Source organism: Podarcis melisellensis, assembly GCF_964234715.1.
Source record: "Podarcis melisellensis genome assembly, chromosome: 8".
NCBI lineage: Eukaryota > Metazoa > Chordata > Lepidosauria > Squamata > Lacertidae > Podarcis > Podarcis melisellensis.
The window spans coordinates 24,867,300-24,886,142 of record NC_138540.1 but is presented as its reverse complement, the minus strand read 5'-3'; the positions used below and the strand labels follow the sequence as shown (position 1 = coordinate 24,886,142).

The 18,843-nt window shown below is 46.1% G+C and overlaps 1 protein-coding gene across 2 annotated transcripts in view; it reads right to left on the bottom strand.

Annotated features, from left to right (window-relative positions):
* The window catches only part of EPHA8 (EPH receptor A8), a 62,393-nt gene that overhangs the window by 27,827 nt on the left and 15,723 nt on the right, over nt 1-18,843 (bottom strand). For both annotated transcript variants that reach the window (XM_081923529.1, XM_081923530.1), the window contains exons 2-4: nt 15,928-15,992; nt 13,248-13,911; nt 4,962-5,117 (exon numbers count right to left, since the gene is read on the bottom strand). In XM_081923529.1, coding sequence (XP_081779655.1) covers nt 4,962-5,117; nt 13,248-13,911; nt 15,928-15,992 — 885 coding nt within the window. The remainder of the gene's footprint in view (nt 1-4,961; nt 5,118-13,247; nt 13,912-15,927; nt 15,993-18,843) is intronic.

The window sequence follows — 18,843 nt, the reverse complement described above, 5'->3', positions numbered from 1 at the left end:
ACCGAGCAACGGGAGCTCACCCCATTGCAGGGATTCGGACTGTCGACCTTCTGATTGGCAAGTCCTAGGCTCTGTGGTTTAACCCACAGCGCTACCCGTGTTCCATATATATATATATATATATATATATATATATGCAGGTTTTGGTGTCCTCGGGTGTCTTCCCGTGTAAAAGTTGGGGTGTCTAGGCGACGTTTCGACGAGGTCTCACTCGTCATCTTCAGGCTGGTGCTTTCGGCTTCTTGTTACTGGAACAGAGCAGGATCTCAGTGTTTGAGTTCCTATAAATACTGTTGAGGGGGTGTGGTGTATAGCCTCCAATGTTCTGGGCAGAGAGGAAGTTCCCAGGCTAGTGTGCCTTTTCTTCTTTTGTTCCTTAATTACTTGAGGGATATCCTGAGTGATTTCTTGAGTGATATCCTGAGTACCACTTAGGTGGGTCATTAGGTGTGGATTAGTTGCTAAAGTCTTTGTGTCTTGACCTCTTGAACTTTGTGAAGAGTTTTTCTGAGAAGATGGCTGTACTGCACTTAGTTGTGCTTTGGCTTGGCTTCGTGTATAGGGGCGAGCTGTGGTTTTGTGGCTTGTGTCAGCCAGATCTGTGTAGGGATTGCAGGGGGGTGCAGCATCCGGAGCACAACTAAGTGCAGTACAGCCATCTTCTCAGAAAAACTCTTCACAAAGTTCAAGAGGTCAAGACACAAAGACTTTAGCAACTAATCCACACCTAATGACCCACCTAAGTGGTACTCAGGATATCACTCAAGAAATCACTCAGGATATCCCTCAAGTAATTAAGGAACAAAAGAAGAAAAGGCACACTAGCCTGGGAACTTCCTCTCTGCCCAGAACATTGGAGGCTATACACCACACCCCCTCAACAGTATTTATAGGAACTCAAACACTGAGATCCTGCTCTGTTCCAGTAACAAGAAGCCGAAAGCACCAGCCTGAAGATGACGAGTGAGACCTCGTCGAAACGTCGCCTAGACACCCCAACTTTTACACGGGAAGACACCCGAGGACACCAAAACCTGCATTCCTGTACCCGTGAAAATCTACGAAAGCAAATATATATATATATATATATATGCAGGTTTTGGTGTCCTCGGGTGTCTTCCCGTGTAAAAGTTGGGGTGTCTAGGCGACGTTTCGACGAGGTCTCACTCGTCATCTTCAGGCTGGTGCTTTCGAAAAGCACCAGCCTAAAGATGACGAGTGAGACCTCGTCGAAACGTCGCCTAGACACCCCAACTTTTACACGGGAAGACACCCGAGGACACCAAAACCTGCATTCCTGTACCTGTGAAAATCTACGAAAGCAAATATATATATATATATATATATATATATATATATATATATATATATATATATATATATATATTCTCTCCTACCCATTCAATTTCACAATCACTCTTATTTAATTGGCAGCACCAGCTTGAACTGGGGCCTTTCTGCATGCAGTGCATGTGCTCTAGCATCAAGCTAAGGTCACTGTTTCTGACCACAGGATTAAAAACAGAGAAGCATAGAAACGAAAGCTGCCCTAAATATCCAAGTCAGTAGGACTCTGGGTCCTTGCTAACCCCCCCCCCCCATTTGTTTACCATATCTGCTCCCCTGTCAACAGGCATCTTCCTGACCGCAAAAAGAATTTGTTCAAGCAAATGATGGGATTTGCATGTCCATCCACAAAAAATAAATAAAAAAAATGCAATGAGATGCAAATGGATTTGCATGGGTCTCCTGCTCCTAAAATGAGGCAGGCTTTCTTCCTCTGCCTCACCCCTCTTGCAAATTCTGCCCCCTTTTATCTTTGGCCTGCAAATCTGAGAATTTTGCTTTTTTAAAAAAAACGTTTCTCATTTTTTCTACTCTTAAGCTGTCCACATCAGCTTTTAAAAAGCAAGTTCTTGTGAAAATGCGCCAGCGCTTTACAGCGAAATCTTCCTAATGTTTTCGTACGCTGTTTTCCCTAATGCATACATATTTTGCAAAGCAATTTTCACTCCTTTGATGGATTTTTGCAGGCTGCTTTGAGGACTAGTACAAGGTGTCCAATGGTGGAAAGCGATGGGTTCTCCTTTGTTAGAGGTTTTTAAGGAAAGGCTGGGTAATTACCTACCAAGGATACTGGAGCAGCGAAATGGTATGCTCTCTGACTCTTACAATTATAACATACAAACATGGATGCATAACCTTGAAATCCAAAATGCCGAAATATAATTGATAGAACATTATAATCTATATAACTGATAGAACATTATAATCTATATAATTGATAGAATACTACTACTACTACTACTACCACCACCACCACCACCACTACTACTACTATTACTACTATTTAGGGCAGGAAAATAACATTACTATTATTTAGGGCAAGGAATTTTTTATGGACCACATCAGATCCTCTTTCAACTTTTCACATTGGGGTTTCATTTTATCTCCCTTTGGAAATGCCTCACCTTTTTGACCTGGATTCCAGAATAAGTGTGCAAACAACATTGAGCATGCTGTTGGCTCCCAGGGGAAGACTTTTTTTTATTATTAATATTATCTAAAGGAAAAGCAGTTGACAGACAGAAAGGCTGAAGCCCTTAAGACTAGCAGAGGAGCTTCCTGCTTGGCAGGTCCCTCAGGTAGCTCAGACCTTTCGTGAGATGCACATGCTTGGCATGCACAAGTTTGCAGGTTCAATCCTCACCATTGCCAGTAAAATCATCATAATTTTAAAGGTAGCAGGGACTGTAAAAGCAAATCTACCTGAGACAAAGTTGGGTGAAAACAGCCTGTGGAAATGATCTGCCCTGTGTAGGCGTGTTTAAAAAATGGTTGTAGCCAAATAAGTTCTACTCAGAGAAGACCCACTGAAATCAGTGGCCTTCAGCTAGGGCTCATCCATATTTAACTTTGCTCTGTGAATTCTAGACATAGGTCCAGACTTTCTAGGGGTCCAAATATATATGCAAATTAGACTGGCAATTATAAGATATATGTTTGAATGTAGAAATGGCAGTAAGATTTTCAAGCCCAGTGAGTTATGGATGGTGGGTATTTATCTTCCTGTAAGCCACTTTGCAACCATAAGAGCTTGAAGAGTCCACTTTCATTATCTCATTTCATTTTGGCAGGAATGCAGTTTAAAAACACTTCGCCGTATTCGTAAGCAGAAAAATTGGGGTGTGTTGGATCAGAAGTGTTTGTTTTTTGGGTGATTTCCCTAAAAAATATGGCAACCCGATATGAGCTAGGGATCATATATGCTTAGTTTGCAGCTGGAATTAGACAATTTTGATGTTTTGACATTGTTGTCAAAGACATTTTGGTTGAAGAAGGGAGTGCAACCCGGTCGTTTTATGGCAATTGTACAATTGTAGAAACGGTTTTATTGCTTTAGTTTATGGGGTTTATCATATTTTATCTTATTTATTTAGGAAATGCATGGACTGCTGGATCAAAATAATTTTCCAAGTGGTGCACAAATAAGATTGGAGTGGGTGGAGCCAGGGGCAAAGGTGGGTGGGACAACACACTCTCACATGATCCTCTCTATCCTCCATTCAGACATGCAAGATGCAATATCAGAGTTCAAGGACATGTTCTCCACAGTAATTCGAGCAGGGCTCTTACTGTGGTGGCCCCTATTCTGTGAAATAGCATTCCTGTCGATATACAATGGGCACCTACTATCTTCACTTTCTGGAAACAATTGAAGACAGGTCTTTACCACAAATGTCTATTCACATGGCTTCAGTTTTAAATGCATTTGCTCTTTTTTTTTGCTTTTTTAATTGTCCTTGATTATGTTTAGTCTAAATCATATTGGGATGGTTGTTTGGAGGGGGATTCATTTACGATTACTAATATTATTACTACTACTGCTGCTGCTACTACTACTAATAATACTTCTACTCAGCATAATACTTCAGATGTAAAGCAGTGAGAGGTGTGGCCTAAGTGGAAATCCAAGGGCCAAACAGAGAAAGCTTGAGGGCCACATTTGGCCCCTGAACCACCCACCCCTGCCCTCATATTTATGAAGTTATGCTGCTTCACTTCCTTATTGCGTTCTGGTATCAGGCTAATTTATTTATGATGTACCTTATCCCAAGAAATCTGAATCACAGGCTGAAAAGAGAAGCCAAGCCCATTATGAATAGTGCAAACGGTGCGGTATTATTTATTTATTATTTATTTTATTCATTGTTTATTTTATTTGCATCTCACCATTCCTACCCCCTCAGGAGCTCAAGGTGGTGTAAATGGTTCTGCCCTTCTTGATTGTTCCCCACAACAACCCTGTGACATTGGTTAGGCTGAGAGGCAGTGACTGGCCCAAGGTCACTCAGTGGGTTGTAGGGCTGAGTAGGGATTCGAACCCTGGTCTCTGAGGTCATAGTCTGACACTCTAACCACTATAGTAAAGGTAAAGGGACCCCTGACTGTTAGGTCCAGTCGCAGATGACTCTGGGGTTGCGGCACTCATCTAGTTTTAGTGGCCGAGGGAGCTGGTGTACAGCTTCTGGGTCATGTGGCCAGCATGACTAAGCCACTTCTGGCGAACCAGAGCAGCGCATGGAAAAGCCATTTACCTTCCCACCGGAGTGGTACCTATTTATCTACTTGCACTTTGATGTGCTTTCAAACTGCTAGGTTGGCAGGAGCAGGGACCAAGCAATGGGAGCTCACCCCGTTGCAGGGATTCGAACCACCGGCCTTCTGATTGGCAAGCCCAAGGCCCTGTGGTTTAACCCACAGCGCCACTCGTGTCCCAACCACTACAGTACACCACACTTAATATTTGTTGGCTCTGCCTCCTCCCTTGCTTTGTGGCTACAGGGTGCTTGTCAGTATCCTGGGAATTATCCTCTTTTATCTGACTGAGACTCGCAGTAAGGGTCTGGGTTGTCCAGGCACGCATGCAATTTGAGGGTTGGATGAGATGAAGTACGTACGTGTGCAGGCTGCTGAAGGAGGGTCCTGCGCTGCTCTGTAAAAGTTGTTCTCACAGCGACACACCTGTGCCGCCTGGGTCTCAGAATAGCTGTGGGCAGGGCAGATGGCACACAGCTGATCCCCAGGGGAAGACTTGTAGAAACCCTGTTGACAGGCTAGAGGGCAAAATAAGGAGAAAGGAGAGAGAGATGAGAAGGCAGAAGACCAGCAGGTCAGTGCATTAGCTCCCACTGTGGCAAATCCCTGGGCAGCCCTAACTTTTGCTGCTAACGCAACACTGTGGAAAGGCAGCCCGTTCCCATTCAGATGACTCCTGCTTCCCTCATTGATTTTGTCCTATGGGGAAACTAGGCAAAAGTTGGCTGTAAATTTCACTTTGGGTACCATAGGCTAGTTTCTTCACATGCACCCCTGTCTTTCCCTCCATCAATGTATGCAAGAGGCACCATCAGATTTCCAGGGCATATTCCAGCCAGGCAAAAACACTCAAGGAGGCAGCAAAGAGGGGTGAGGGGTGTGCTTTTGCAGAGCCCCAAGGGCCAGATTTAAAGGTCTGGAGGGCCACATGTCACCCATGTGACTCAGGTTCCCCACCCCTGCTATAACCACTACACCACATAGTCTCTCTAGCTTTTAATTGGTTGGTTTAGTTTCTGGAAATCTGAGCTTTGAAGGCATGGTCTTCCCATTCTGCCACTCCTTCCCATTCATCAGTAAAGAGCCACTCCCCCAAATACTAGTTGCTAGGCATCATAATTGGGGAGTGTGATGTATGCTACCACTGCGGCCTGTGTTTTGTTATCCCCAAAATGGAAAACGAGTGAGGTCCCAACCAAAGAAGAAGGGCAACTTAAGTTGACAGACTATGCACAACTTGCAGACTTAACATATAGAACAAGAGAACAAGAAGAACATACGTTTAAAGAAGATTGGAAAACGTTTATTGAATGTATGGGAAATAATTGTGTGCAGCTGAAAACGCTGGCAGAATTAAGATAAATTCAACAGTGTAAACAAGTTTTGATGCATGCAATAATGGAATACTGAATGGTATAGTTTTTTGTAAAATATGCAGGGATTTATGATATGTAAAATGAACCATGGAAAGAGAAGAAGGGAAGTCATGGATGTCTTGAGGATGTAAAATCAGTATTTTAAATTGTAAAAGAGAAAATTTAAATTGTGTGTGTGTGTGTGTGTGTGTGTGTGTGTTTGTGGAGTAACAATTGCTGATAGTCAGTGTGGCTCTGTTCCACCTCCACTATCAGAGACATGAAGCCTTTGAATACCAGTTTCTGGGAGTTGCAGGTGGGGGGAGTTTCTCTTAAACTCAGGTCCTGCTTGCAGACTTCCCATAATGTGTGTCTGGTTGACCACTATGAGACAGGATCCTGAAGCAGATGGTCCTTTGACTTGACCCAGCAGAGCTCTTCCTACGGTCTCAGAAGATGCCCTAAGGCTGCTCGGCAGATCCCATGACATTTGGAGTACACCTTGGTTTTCTAGGTTCGCTCATTTCCCCACCACCTTCCCCATAGGCGGAGTCCCCCTCTATCTCCTGTTCCTTCTTGCCTGCCCTTTTCCCTCACTGCTTTCCTTCTTCCCACCCATCTCTCTATGTAACCAGCTGCCACCTGCCGCGTCCTCCTGCCTCGGGAGCTGACAGGCTCATCTCCCAAAGCGCAGGGGGACAGGTGTGGGTGGGAGGGCCCAGCCAAGCCATCTGCAGCATGGTCCATTTGTCCTCCTGCTCGCTCTTCTGAGAGACAGGAGAACATCTGCTAATAAGCCGGTGGGATGGCTGAAATGATAGGCAGGCCTGTCTGTCAAAGAGATGATAGCAAAGCGAGAACCACTCTGCTGGGTACCAGCTCAGAGTTCAGGGGGGCGGGGGCTGCACCATGCATATGAAAGGACTTTGGGGACACAAAGGCTGCATTCAGAGCAGCTCAGCACAGGAGTAAAGAAAAACAAGACAGGCTTATTCCACCCACCACCCCCTACCCCACAATTGCCAGGTTCAGAGCCTGCAACCACCACACACCCTTCTTGCAAATTCCACTGTTCAACCTTATTTACTAATTGACTTCCCTTTGGTTTTATCTAAGGCAGGGATGGGCTCCTGGGACTCTCTGTCTGGCTCTTGGGACTCTCCCCAGACCACACTCCTCTCTGGCCCTCCTTTTCACCCTACTTGTGTGTTTTTGCCTGGGAGGAATGGGTCCTTGAGCCGGATCTACAAATTTTGCCATAGGAGGCAAACGTCTGCGCTGCCACCCTCACACTCTGTGATTGTGAACTCCAAGCGTCAAGGGTCTATCGTTGATTTACTTGAATATTGATAACCTGCACTTCCCTAAAATATATTGCAACCCCGCACTCTCTGCCGAGCGACGAAAAAATCCCATGGGGTTCCAGGCACACCCCCAGGGTCTGTGGGCTTTTGGAGACTTAAGACACAATGGAGACTGTCGGAGCTTGAAGAAATATGGTTTATTCACTTATTTACACCTTCAGTCTGCATGGAAGGAGTCTGGCTTTTACAGCATGGTCATTTCAAGAAGGGCTGTGCAGCCCTGGAGTCCAAGGCATCTCTCTCCCTGTTAGCTCTGCTAAAGACTCCCTTTTCCTGTCAACCTTCCAAACACGCCCCCCTCCCCGTCTCTGTTCACATGGGGAGGACAGTTCTCTTCCATTGCCAATAGCTCTCAACGCTTAGCTTGGCCAGGTCGTTTTTGCATAGGCTACTTTGGGAATTCCTCTGCGGCTTGTATTTTTATCCATACCCCCAATTAATCAAAATCCTACCATTTATTAATTTCTAGGATTTGTGTGTGTGTGTATGTCCCGAATCTATGACAATATCAAAATGGCTTACAAAACAGCGGGGTCTTTATTCGCCTTCTGCCACCCACTAGTCTGCTCTCGTTCCAAACAGCAACAGCAAAAGCTGTAACCACAGCAAACCCCCATCATCAACCCCAGCCTTTGGTTAGCCACGGCTAAAGGAACAGGGTCTTTAGCAACGTGGCCTGCTTCTTAGGGAACAGCAAGGACAAGGCACTGCTGGAAACTGACCAAGTTCATGGGTGCCAATTTGCATAAAATATGGGGGGGTTGCAGGTAAGCTCCATCCTGCATAATCGATCACAAGACACACACCATTTGAATGGCAATGCCCATTAACTTTGGCGAAGCCCAGCCCCCTCAAATATTTTATTAGGGAGGGGGGGAAATGAAGGGACCTCAACCCCTAGGAGTTGGCTCCTATGAGCTGATGTCTGGGCCTTGCAGAGCACCAAACCCTGTGCTAGGCATCACCACTGCTTGGAAAGGTGTGGGTCAGCGGGGCTCGGCTTGGCCACACTGTGTGCCAAATCAGACCTGTGGGCCAGAGGTTTCCCTATCCCTGCCCTTTCCCTTCCTGAACTGCTTGTCTGCTGGAGAAGCTGATGCTTGATGGACGAACCCCAGCCTCTCTTTGACTGTCAGTTCATTATACAGAGAGAAAACCCTGGGAGAGTTGAGGGGGTAGGAGGCGCCGAGAAAGGTAGCCTGGTTGTACTAAGCTGACAGCACCCAGGCCTCTGTGACAGGCCCTTGCCTCTGGGGATGTGCCTTCTGGTGACCTGCAAGGGATGAGAGAGACTCTGAAGCAGGAGCTGAGGTCTCCCCTCTGTGCTCTTTCTGAAGACGATGGCTCCTGAGGGACGGCAGGGGCGGCCCCAAGGTTCAGTCCCTTTACCTCTGATTGGCATGGGGGTCGCAGCCTGCTTAGCATAAGTGACACAGCCGTGGCTGGGAGCCTTTGGAAGGGCTCAAGCAACGATCCCTGTGAAATGCTAAACTCTCCAGCGAACCAGGCTTGCAAGGATTATGCTATCGGAGCAGTTTCAGGGCTAAGGGAAAATTCTTTTGTATCTAGCCCGCCCTAGATACAAAAAGACAGCATCTTTTTGCCAATATCAGAGTACAGGGCAGAGCACATGGCATTCGCAGCTCTGTCCTCTCCCTGCACCTTAGCATTTGCCACCTGAGGCAACTGCCTCGCTCTGCCTCTTCCTAGGGCTGGCTCTACCCACTCAGCACACCCTATTCCCCAAACCACACCCCTCACCAGCCTTGCTTCACACCCTTTTTTAAGGGATCATTAGGGAAAGGAATTGAAAGCAAAAGTGCCGATATCATAATGGTGTTATATCAGTCGATGGTGCATTTGGAATACTGTGTACAAGTAACTCATGTCTTAAGTGAGGGTTAGGTTCCGGGAGTCTCTGTATATATGCAAAAATGTGTAAAGCCAGGAACCCCGGGAAGTGGGCTCTGGAATGTTACCAGAGCCCTTGCAAGCTCCTTCCCCAAGCCAGGTAAGTCCACAATTGCAGCTTTGTGCAGGGGCAGGGGAATAAATTAATAGAAAATGGGTTTCCTTCACTTTCCATTGATTTATTTATTTCCACCCAGCCACAATCTTACAATCAAGTAAGTAAAATAATTACAAGTGACCTGTACAAAATCTCTTCATGTCACCTCAGAAAGGAGCCGGGAAAGGTTCAAAATAAGTCAACCAAAATGATCAAGGGGTTGGAGTGACCTCCCCCTCCAAGGAAAGGTATTTGGGACATTTTAATTTCCAGAAAAGATTAGGGAGATGTGACATGACAGAAATTTGGAAATTTGCTTTGTGACCGACTGACAGCATTGGTAGCACAGGGAGCCAGTCTGGTCCGTGGGGCTCTTGGTTCTGCCACCTGTCTGACCCTTAAAAAAAATGCATAGCCACAGCAAGACTGTGATACTTTCAGGAATTTCCAGCAAACACAGGAGGGGTGATCAACTTTCTTTACAATCCCTGTCCAGCAACAGGCACTATCCTATGTCTCCTCTTTTGCTGCCTTGAAAGCTCCTTTCTTAGGTAAACATTAAAGCTATAAAGAAGTCCTTAGCTGTGCAAACATCTTTAAGAAATAGGATGCCTAGCTGTGAGAAGGAATGGGGAATTAATTTGGAGTCACATTAGGATGCTACTACGAAGCTAAAGGTTTAATTTCTTCCCTTGCCCAAAAAAATTGAATTTCTCTGATATTTATAGAAAGATGATTAGGACTACAAAGTGGGGTTTACATCACCCTGTCCCAATGGCAGGGAATGAAATATTACCCAGGGTGACAGCAGTGTGGGATCTCATTCTGACAATTAAAACGGCGGAACGAGGAATTTCCAATTCCAGTTGATTTGGGTTATCAATCTTGCAGCGCCGATTCTTTTCTCTGCTGAAAGAGCAGGCTAAACATCAGGAAGAACTCTCTGACGGTAAGAGCTGCTCAACAGAGGAACGGTCTCCCTGGGAAGGGGGTGGACTCTCCTTCCTTGGAGGTTTTTAAGCAGAGGTTGGATGGCCACCTGCCATGGATGCTGTAGCTGACATTCCTGCATTGCAGGGGAATGGACTAGATGACCCCTTGGGGTCCCTTCCAACTCTACAACACTATGATTCTAAGTCCAGGCTAAGAGTGCTTTAACTGGGTGCTTTAACTTTAACTGGGACGTCACATTCAATGAGTGTGCTAATGTGCGTGCCTGCATACACAAGTGGTGAACCTGTGCACTCACACTGTTGTTCAAATGTAGCATTCAATGAACATGGAATCTCTGGTCTTCACAAATTTGCTGCCAGACAAAGGAAAGGGTTTAAGTGACACCAGTTAAGGTTGCATTAATATGAAACTGTGTTCCGTTTCGCCGATGCTTCCCTAACTGCTAATTTCCGCATTATATCTGGGCTTCCACTCAATGTAAAAACCACTTCCAGAAAGGTAGCAGAATATAGCACATGTTTAGCACTCGTTACTTGCTTCCAGAGGGAGAGGGGGATGCTTTGCAAATAACACAGAAACGAGCACTAAATTTGCACAGTATTTCCAGGAGTGGCTTTGACGTTGGGTGAAAGCTCAGATGTAGTGTGGAAATTGGGGAAACATTGGGGAAACAGGCTCAGCTGCTGTGTGAAAGCAGCGATAAGGCACCATTGAAGCAATTCCCTTTTACTGGCAACAAGGCAAGGCATTATAGGTCTGTTGTGCTTCCTAAAAAACAAGCCCGCTACCAAGGTTTACATTTGATAGAAAGAATTGTGCAGTGTTGCTCTTTTCATTTTTTTTCTGCACAGGGTCTTAACTTTAGAACAAAAACACTAACTTCTCAAACTATCAGAATCATAGCAATTTAATAAAAAACCACTGTAAATAAATAATTCTTACTGTCTAAGGGGTGTTTGCATGTTCAGTTCAATGCATGCACTATCTGTGCACCCATGTACACAAATATCTCCCCAGACCATCATATTTTCTCTGGAGGGTCTTCTCCAACTGCCCTTATTGCAGTGATGCCCACATGACCTCATGAGCCCTCAGATTCAGGACAGAAAAAACTGCAGGCATAACTGAAAAGGAAGAACTTGTGTTCTATTTTAGGGGAAATTGCTAGCAAAGAATATATATACAACAATGGAATTGCAGAGTTGGAAGTGGTGCCCAGCGGTCATCTAGCCCCACCCCTGCCTGCCTGACCTGACATTCACTTTCCTGTCTCATGCCTACCTCCCAGATCACCCCTCCACTCAACAGCTGTTGAGGGGGCAATCTGGAGGAAGAGGACTCCTTCCCCAATCTTCTCCTTCCTATATCATAATTATGATTTTAAAACCTAATTAAACATTAGCAGGGCCAATGAGGGCTGTGGCTTGCGGAGAGGGAGTGTGGCCTAGGGAGAGTCTTGAGGGCCAGATACAGAACCCTGAAGGGCCACATTCAGTCTCTGGCCAGGAAGTTCCCTCTTTGCTTCACGTGGTTCACAGCCTATGTGACTTCCGAACTTGCAATGTATCCAGGGCACGTGAAGACGGGCATCTGTCTAGCATAGCCGTGTCCTTCCCTGCGTGACTTTGCCAGAGGTAACCTTGTGCAAGGTATTGTCAATCCTGCTGTTCACATTCCCCCCGCCTCTAAACAAAGCCGCCTTTTCATATTTGCCAAGTCAAAGCTCTGTTCCTCTAAATAGCTCTTTTTCCCCCCCTGAAAGAAACTGAAAGCAAACAAAGCCTCCTATGAGGACCCCAGTCAAGTCGCCTGTTGTACACATGTAGCCTCAGGGCAGTGTGTACTGCTGCCTTCTGTACAGCTGCTGCCTCCTTATCGTCGTTTATACAGTTGCGAGCTGCAGCCGTCTTCCCAGAGCCCACGGACACTCAGGGAAAACGCCTCCGTCTTCCCCCAAGTGCTCGCCGGCGATGGATTAAGGAGATAGCTCTGTTTCTGTTGACTTTGCTTTTGTTTTCTTTGCTGAGAAAATTTCCTGCCAAAGGAAAGGAAGGGCTGCAGAAAAAAACGGCCGGCTGATGGAGCCCAGAAGTGGCCAGAGCCCCCAAGGGAAGGCCCTGGAGCGGAGCCAAACGCACACAGCTGGAAGGGAGGCCGCTCGGCATGGCGCCAAATAATCAATGCATGTGAGGCTGGCGCTCAGGGCAATCTCTACTCGGAGCAAATCGGGTATCTCCATTGTTATTGACTCCTGCACTGTACGTGGGCCCAGAAGGACCTCCAGCTTCTAATTACACCTCGAGAAGTCCTGGGAAGGTAGACAGCGGTGGAACCGGAAACAATGTAATAATCCTTGACTCTAAGATGTGTGCTGTAAGCTGTTAGAGGTCTAAGTGGGCCATTTCCCTCTTCTGTCTGGTTTCCTATTTTTCTCCCTTTAACCAACACCTTGACATCCTCCAGGTTATGGAAGCAGCAGCAGTTTTAGGGTGGTGTGGGCTAAGGGGGCATAAAATTGAGGAAACCCATAATCCATTTGGGGGTGCCAAATTTTGGCCTTGCACAGGGGACTGTATTACTAGGGTTGCCATTTCCTGGACATATCCATAATATCGCAGTCGGCAGCAGTGTCCGGGCAGAAATAGGTCAAATCTAGACTTATGGCAGATTTCATGATTCTTTTCATGATTTTGCCAAAAAAAGCTCAACAACTTTTCTGTCCAGATTTACCCTAGCATTATGAAAGATTACTGAAGTCTGTTCCTGATGGAAGCTCACAGGTCATTGACAGGCAATATTGCAATTTTTTTAGCTGCAATTTGGGGGTGAGGGGCAACCCTGTACCTGTTCTTTGAAGTGGACCTGATCAAATAGAGCAGCACCAAAACATTTTCTCCCGGTGCCTCTCCCCTCTGTCCTTCTCAACAGCAGCAACAGTAGTTTTGCACAACCCACATCCAGACTTACCCAGACACGAATCCCTTTGCTCCTCATAGCCGGCACTGCAGACACATTTTCCGATGGGCACCAGCCACTCCCCGTCAGCACTGCAGTACATTTTTGGGGTGTCCCTTTCCTCAGAGTGCCCCACGCACTCGCCCCGCACCTCCACAAGGGACGAGGAGTCTGCTCCTGTCACTGCCTCGGAGAAGGATGCCAAGTTCCTCACCATGGCTGGGCACTTCTTGTAGTAAACTCGGACCGAGACGATGGCAATGCAGGCTCCAATGTCCTGGAAGGCCAGGTAGAAGCCTCTTTTGCTCAGGGGCCCCACGCCACGCACTTCCGTGTTGAGCTTGAGTCGCCGGACGCCCAGGTCCACGTTGGTGAAGCTCTCGTCGGCAGCAATGGTGTCAATCTTCACAAACTGGCTCTCGCGGGGGGTGCTGCCCAGATCGCGGTCCGACTGGAGGTAGTAGAGGTTGAAGGTCTCCTTGCATGTGCCCAGGACCCCTGGCATGCTGTTGCAGTCCCGCAGGGTGAATCGGATCTCTGCGTACACCCGGTGAGCCCCGTGACGCTGCACCCAGCTAGTCCTCAGCCAGTTGTTCTGGTTGGGGGACATGACATTGCAGACTTGGTAGGTGTGGATGGGGTTGAAGAATTCATCCATTTCGTTGATGGAGTCCCACTTGGAAGGAAAGAGCAGGAGAGAGGAGTTAGAGGCACCAGGTCCAGCAGATTTTGTACTTCAAACCCACGTCCCAAGGTAAGGGACGTCACAGCTTTAACTGACACCTTGACCTTTGTCAACAGACAAGTGTAGGAGGGTGCTGTAGGGCTACAGTCATAAAGACACTGACTTCAGTCTCACTGAATTTGGTCAGGCTAGGGGATGAAAGTGGTTCAATTCACATTTCAATGCCAGCGTACCAAGTTTGTGCTTCCAAAGGCGAATATGCAAACTGAAACACATTTCTCTGAATTTTGCAATGCAGTTCTCCAGCAAATCAATAAAAGTTAAAAGGCACATATTCATGAAATGTGCACACAAAATAAAGTATAGAAATGCATTCCATTTGGGGAAAGTTGCTCATGAAAATGCATATACCAGAAACAAATGTGTATAAAAATGTACATATTAGGAGAAATGAGCGCACAAAAAAACAAGTACGAATTTTCATATTGCCGTTTTGGGGGTAGGGAAATGTATGTGGGAATGGGGCAATCTAAATTAAGATTGGGAAAATAAGAAACTGGAAGAAACCGAAATATTCAGATTCATCCTTCCCTAAACAGGACTTATTTTGAGGAAACATTCACAGGGTTGTTAGTTGGATGAGTTCAGAGGTTACAGAACTACGTAGATCTGGACAGAGGACCAGACCGGGAAGTGGCTAACCCGACACAGGCCGCTCTGGCAGGTAGGCGGGCTATGTTCCTGTCACTCATCTGATGCTATATGATGTTGGGTCATTGATAGTTCAAGCCCAGGTGTGCACTCTGAGTGTGCTCTTGATCCTTCCTTTGCAAACAAAATTTGGCATGTTTTGAAGTTGGGGACTTTTCTTTTTACTGTGCAAGGCAGCAGGAAAAAAGGCATCCAATTCAAAAAGTTCAGGGTTTTGCCTGCTGAATGCTCCCATATGACTTGAATTTGCCCCAAACAGCCTCGCAAGCCGACCTCCAAGACCATATTAGGCCCATGTGGTGGAAGTTTCCCAACAGCTGATTATTTAAAGCACTTTCCTTATTTGAAAGAGGTTCCTCTGATTAACTGGGATGCAAACTGTGCAAGAAAAGGACAGGCTGTGAGAGCTCCTATTACAACCTAACATGCACTGCCTTGTTCCTATCTCTGTTTCTTTTTTCATAAAGCGAAATGACTCTCCTCTCTTCCCATGTCATTGAGATAAGGTCTCCTAGCAAGATGAAAATGAGGACATCATAATTAATGCGGCAGGCAAGCGGGTTTGATTACATCTGTATTCAGGAACTTGTTAACAGTTTAAATTAAAATCAACACAAGATTTTAAACACACACACACACATACACACCAGATTATAAAGGGATAAAGATGCAAATAATAGATACGAGTGTGGCTTAAGCTTGCCCACATGGGCAAAGGAAGAAGGAAGCGCAGATGTTTGCTGGGAGAAATTGTTTGGCTCAGCTCGGGGGGGGGGACTTTTTCCTCCTACGCCACTAGAATTTGGGGTTATTCAATGGAAGATTTGGAACAGACAAAAAGAAGTAACTCTTCTTCGCACAGTGCATATTTAGACTGTGGAACTCTCTCCCACAAGTGGCAGTGATGGCCACCAACTTGGAACGCATTAAAGAGGAATAAATAAATTCTTGGAGGAGGAGAATAGAGGCTGTAGGGCAATCAGTTCCCCACTGAGTTTTCTAAAGCGGTAGCCTAAGTCAGTCTATCAAAAAAGATGGTGGCTACTTCCTTCCCAGGGGTGGGGTTCTCAGGAACATTGGGAAACAAGAAACTTAACAGTATGGAAATTTGGCTCAACCCAACAGGAATCAAAGAAGTGCAGAATTGGAAGAGACCACAAAGACCATCTAGTTCATCCCCCCTGCAATGTGAGAATTTTTCACCCAACGTGGGGTACAGACCCACAATTAAGATTCCCATGCTCTACCAACTGACCTATCGCTCATCCCTCTCCATAGGTTTTCCATGTGACTTACCCCATGGGAAGGGTAGGTGAGCCAGCCCCAGTCGCCAATAATGGTGGAAGTGTCCAACAAGTTCACTGAAAGATATAAGAAGAAAACTTTCATTAGAGAGAATGTGAGGCACGCACAGTTGTCCAACAAATGCTTGGGCCTTCTTGAGAACCTATTCATCAAAAGTCAGAATCTGAAGAACCTGGGAGCCCTCAAATGACTGGATGCTCCAATGCAGAGGTGGGGAACCTGCGGCCCAGGAGCCAAATACAGCCCTTTAGGCCTTTCCATTTGGCCCCTGCAATTCTTCCCAGGCCACACCCCATTTCCAGTCACACACCTTCTCCCCAGGCCACACCCCTCACTGGCCCAACTCTCTACCCTCCTTGAGTGTTTTTGCCTGACTGGAACCTGTCCTTGATAAGGCCTTCTGTTTGCCGGGATGGAGGATAGAGAGGGTTATTGAGAAACTAACCAACTACAGTGGTACCTCGGGTTACATACGCTTCAGGTTACATACGCTTCAGGTTACAGACTCCGCTAACCCAGAAATATTACCTTGGGTTAAGAACTTTGCTTCAGGATGAGAACAGAAATCGTGCTCCAGCAGCGCGGAGGCAGCAAGAGGCCCCATTAGCTAAAGTGGTGCTTCAGGTTAAGAACAGTTTCAGGTTAAGAACGGACCTCTGGAACGAATTAAGTTCTTAACCTGAGGTACCACTGTATACCATGGTGAAATTGTGCGATGTTCATCAAAATGTATTGATTAGTAAAAATAAGTATACAAACATTAGGGGAACTGCTTTCCAAAAATGTGCAAAAATACCTGCAAACTATCAGGAGAAATTCTCATTAAAACTCTCAGTTTTCATGAGGAAGTTCAAACAAAAATTCACAAACTGATGTGGAGATGTAGAAAAGCGAACTTAAGAGTGGAAAGATGAGGAATAGAGAGAAACAGAAACTGACAGATTGGGCCATCACTAAGCTTGAGTGAAGGCAAGGTTGGGAGCCTCTGACCTGGGAAGTGTGATGGCAGAAGCAGCAACATTTGTTCAACAGCTGGTATTCGAGTCTCATATTGCACAGATGCAAGCCCAGTGATGTTACCCAGAGCTTTTTTCAGCCAGAACTCACAGGAACTGTGTTCTAGCACCTCTCAGGTGGGCACCATTGCCATTATAAGAGAATAAGCGAGGTATTCATGGTGAGTTCCAGCACCCCTTTTTCTATGTTAGCCACAACTGCAGAATAGAGCTTGCTTTTTCCATAATGAACCAGCCTCCATCGTACACCTGCGTTTTTGTTTGATTAACCATTCTGAGAGTCTTTTTGGCTGAAGAGTGGGGTACAGATCCACTAAATAAAATAATAAATCCATCTAGACAGCCAGAAGAAATGCTGGGTCCAGCATTCCTCCCCATGAATCTGTGCATTGTTCTTTCTTTCTTTCTTTCTTTCTTTCTTTCTTTCTTTCTTTCTTTCTTTCTTTCTTTCTTTCTTTCTTTCTTTCTTTCTTTCTTTCTTTCAAGGGCAGAGCCACTCCATCCAAAACAACGTGCTCCCACTTCCCCCTTGCAATCTTTACTTTCCAGAGGCTCAGCCAAGTCCTTCTCTGTTTGTTTCACACTTCCTGCGGGAATTAATCCAGGTTTGAAGTCTGCACACTAAAGCCAAAGTAATTATGCCCCGTGGTGCACAGCTACGACACACACACACGCAAACCCATACCAATACCTCTCTGCTCACACCAAAAGAAGCGAGGGAGCAGGATCTCCCAAGCAGAGATTTCATGGAGTAGGGGGAGACAGCAGGGGTGGAATCAAAGTCACCTGCTCCAAAGTTGTCTGCCTCCAGGGAGCCCAGCTTAAGTTAATGAGGAAGTCGAGGCAAATTGCTCTGCTCGTGATCTGGAAACCAAATGCCTTTCAACACTGGTGAAGGTTCTCTTTAATCTAGCCATGTATGTGTGTGTGTGTGCTGTGGGTGGGCAGCCAAAAGCTCAGCCTCCTCCATGTTGGACATTCGTTGTGTCAAGCGAGAGCCTCATGGGGCCATTTTCTTGGCAACCCTGCGATGGGTGGGAATGAGAAAAGACCAGCAGCTGCCAGCCAAGGTCCGTCATACCCTCCAATATTTATCCGATGAAAACAGGGACGTTCTGTTCCATCATCATCATCATCATCATCATCATCACAATAATTTTACTATTTATACCCTGCCCATCTGGACAGGGTTGCCTCAACCACTCTGGGCGGCTTCCAACATATATAAAAACATAGCAGAACATTAAACATTAAGAAACTTTCCTACACAGAGCTGTCTTCAGATGGCTCGGGGGTCAGATAGCTCCATACCCTCCAGCATTTCTCCGGTGAAAATAGGGACATCCTAAGGAAAAGGGGACATTCCAAGAACAAATCAGAAACTGGGGCGGCTTCCGTAAATCCGGGACTGTCCCTGGAGAATAGGGACACTTGGAGGGTCTGTCAGTGCACAGATACTTTTGCAGGCTACAGCTCATGCTGCAAGCAACAGATTTTAGATCAGGGACATACAGTAAGCCTTATACTGTGTCAGAATTTTACGTTTAGCTATCTCAGTACTGTCCACACAGGAGAAGAACCATGTAGCTTTCCTAGAACTCCTTGGCAGAAGGATGTGACTGAAATATACCTCTGTGTGTGCACGTTTTGTTCCTGCAATGTATTCATCCTGCTTTGTCTGAATAATTTTCTGGAGCTTTTCCTTCCCTTCAGTTTCTAGCACCTGATATGCCAACCATGCATTGGAGAACAAAGCCCCACTGCGTACCTGCCCATTAAGTAGCAAATCCCCCCATTTTTCTTCCCCTAGGGCGCCGGCACAGAAATATTTTCCGCACTCCATGCTGACATTTCCCATCCCTGCATTTCCTCTGCACCACTTCAGCCACAA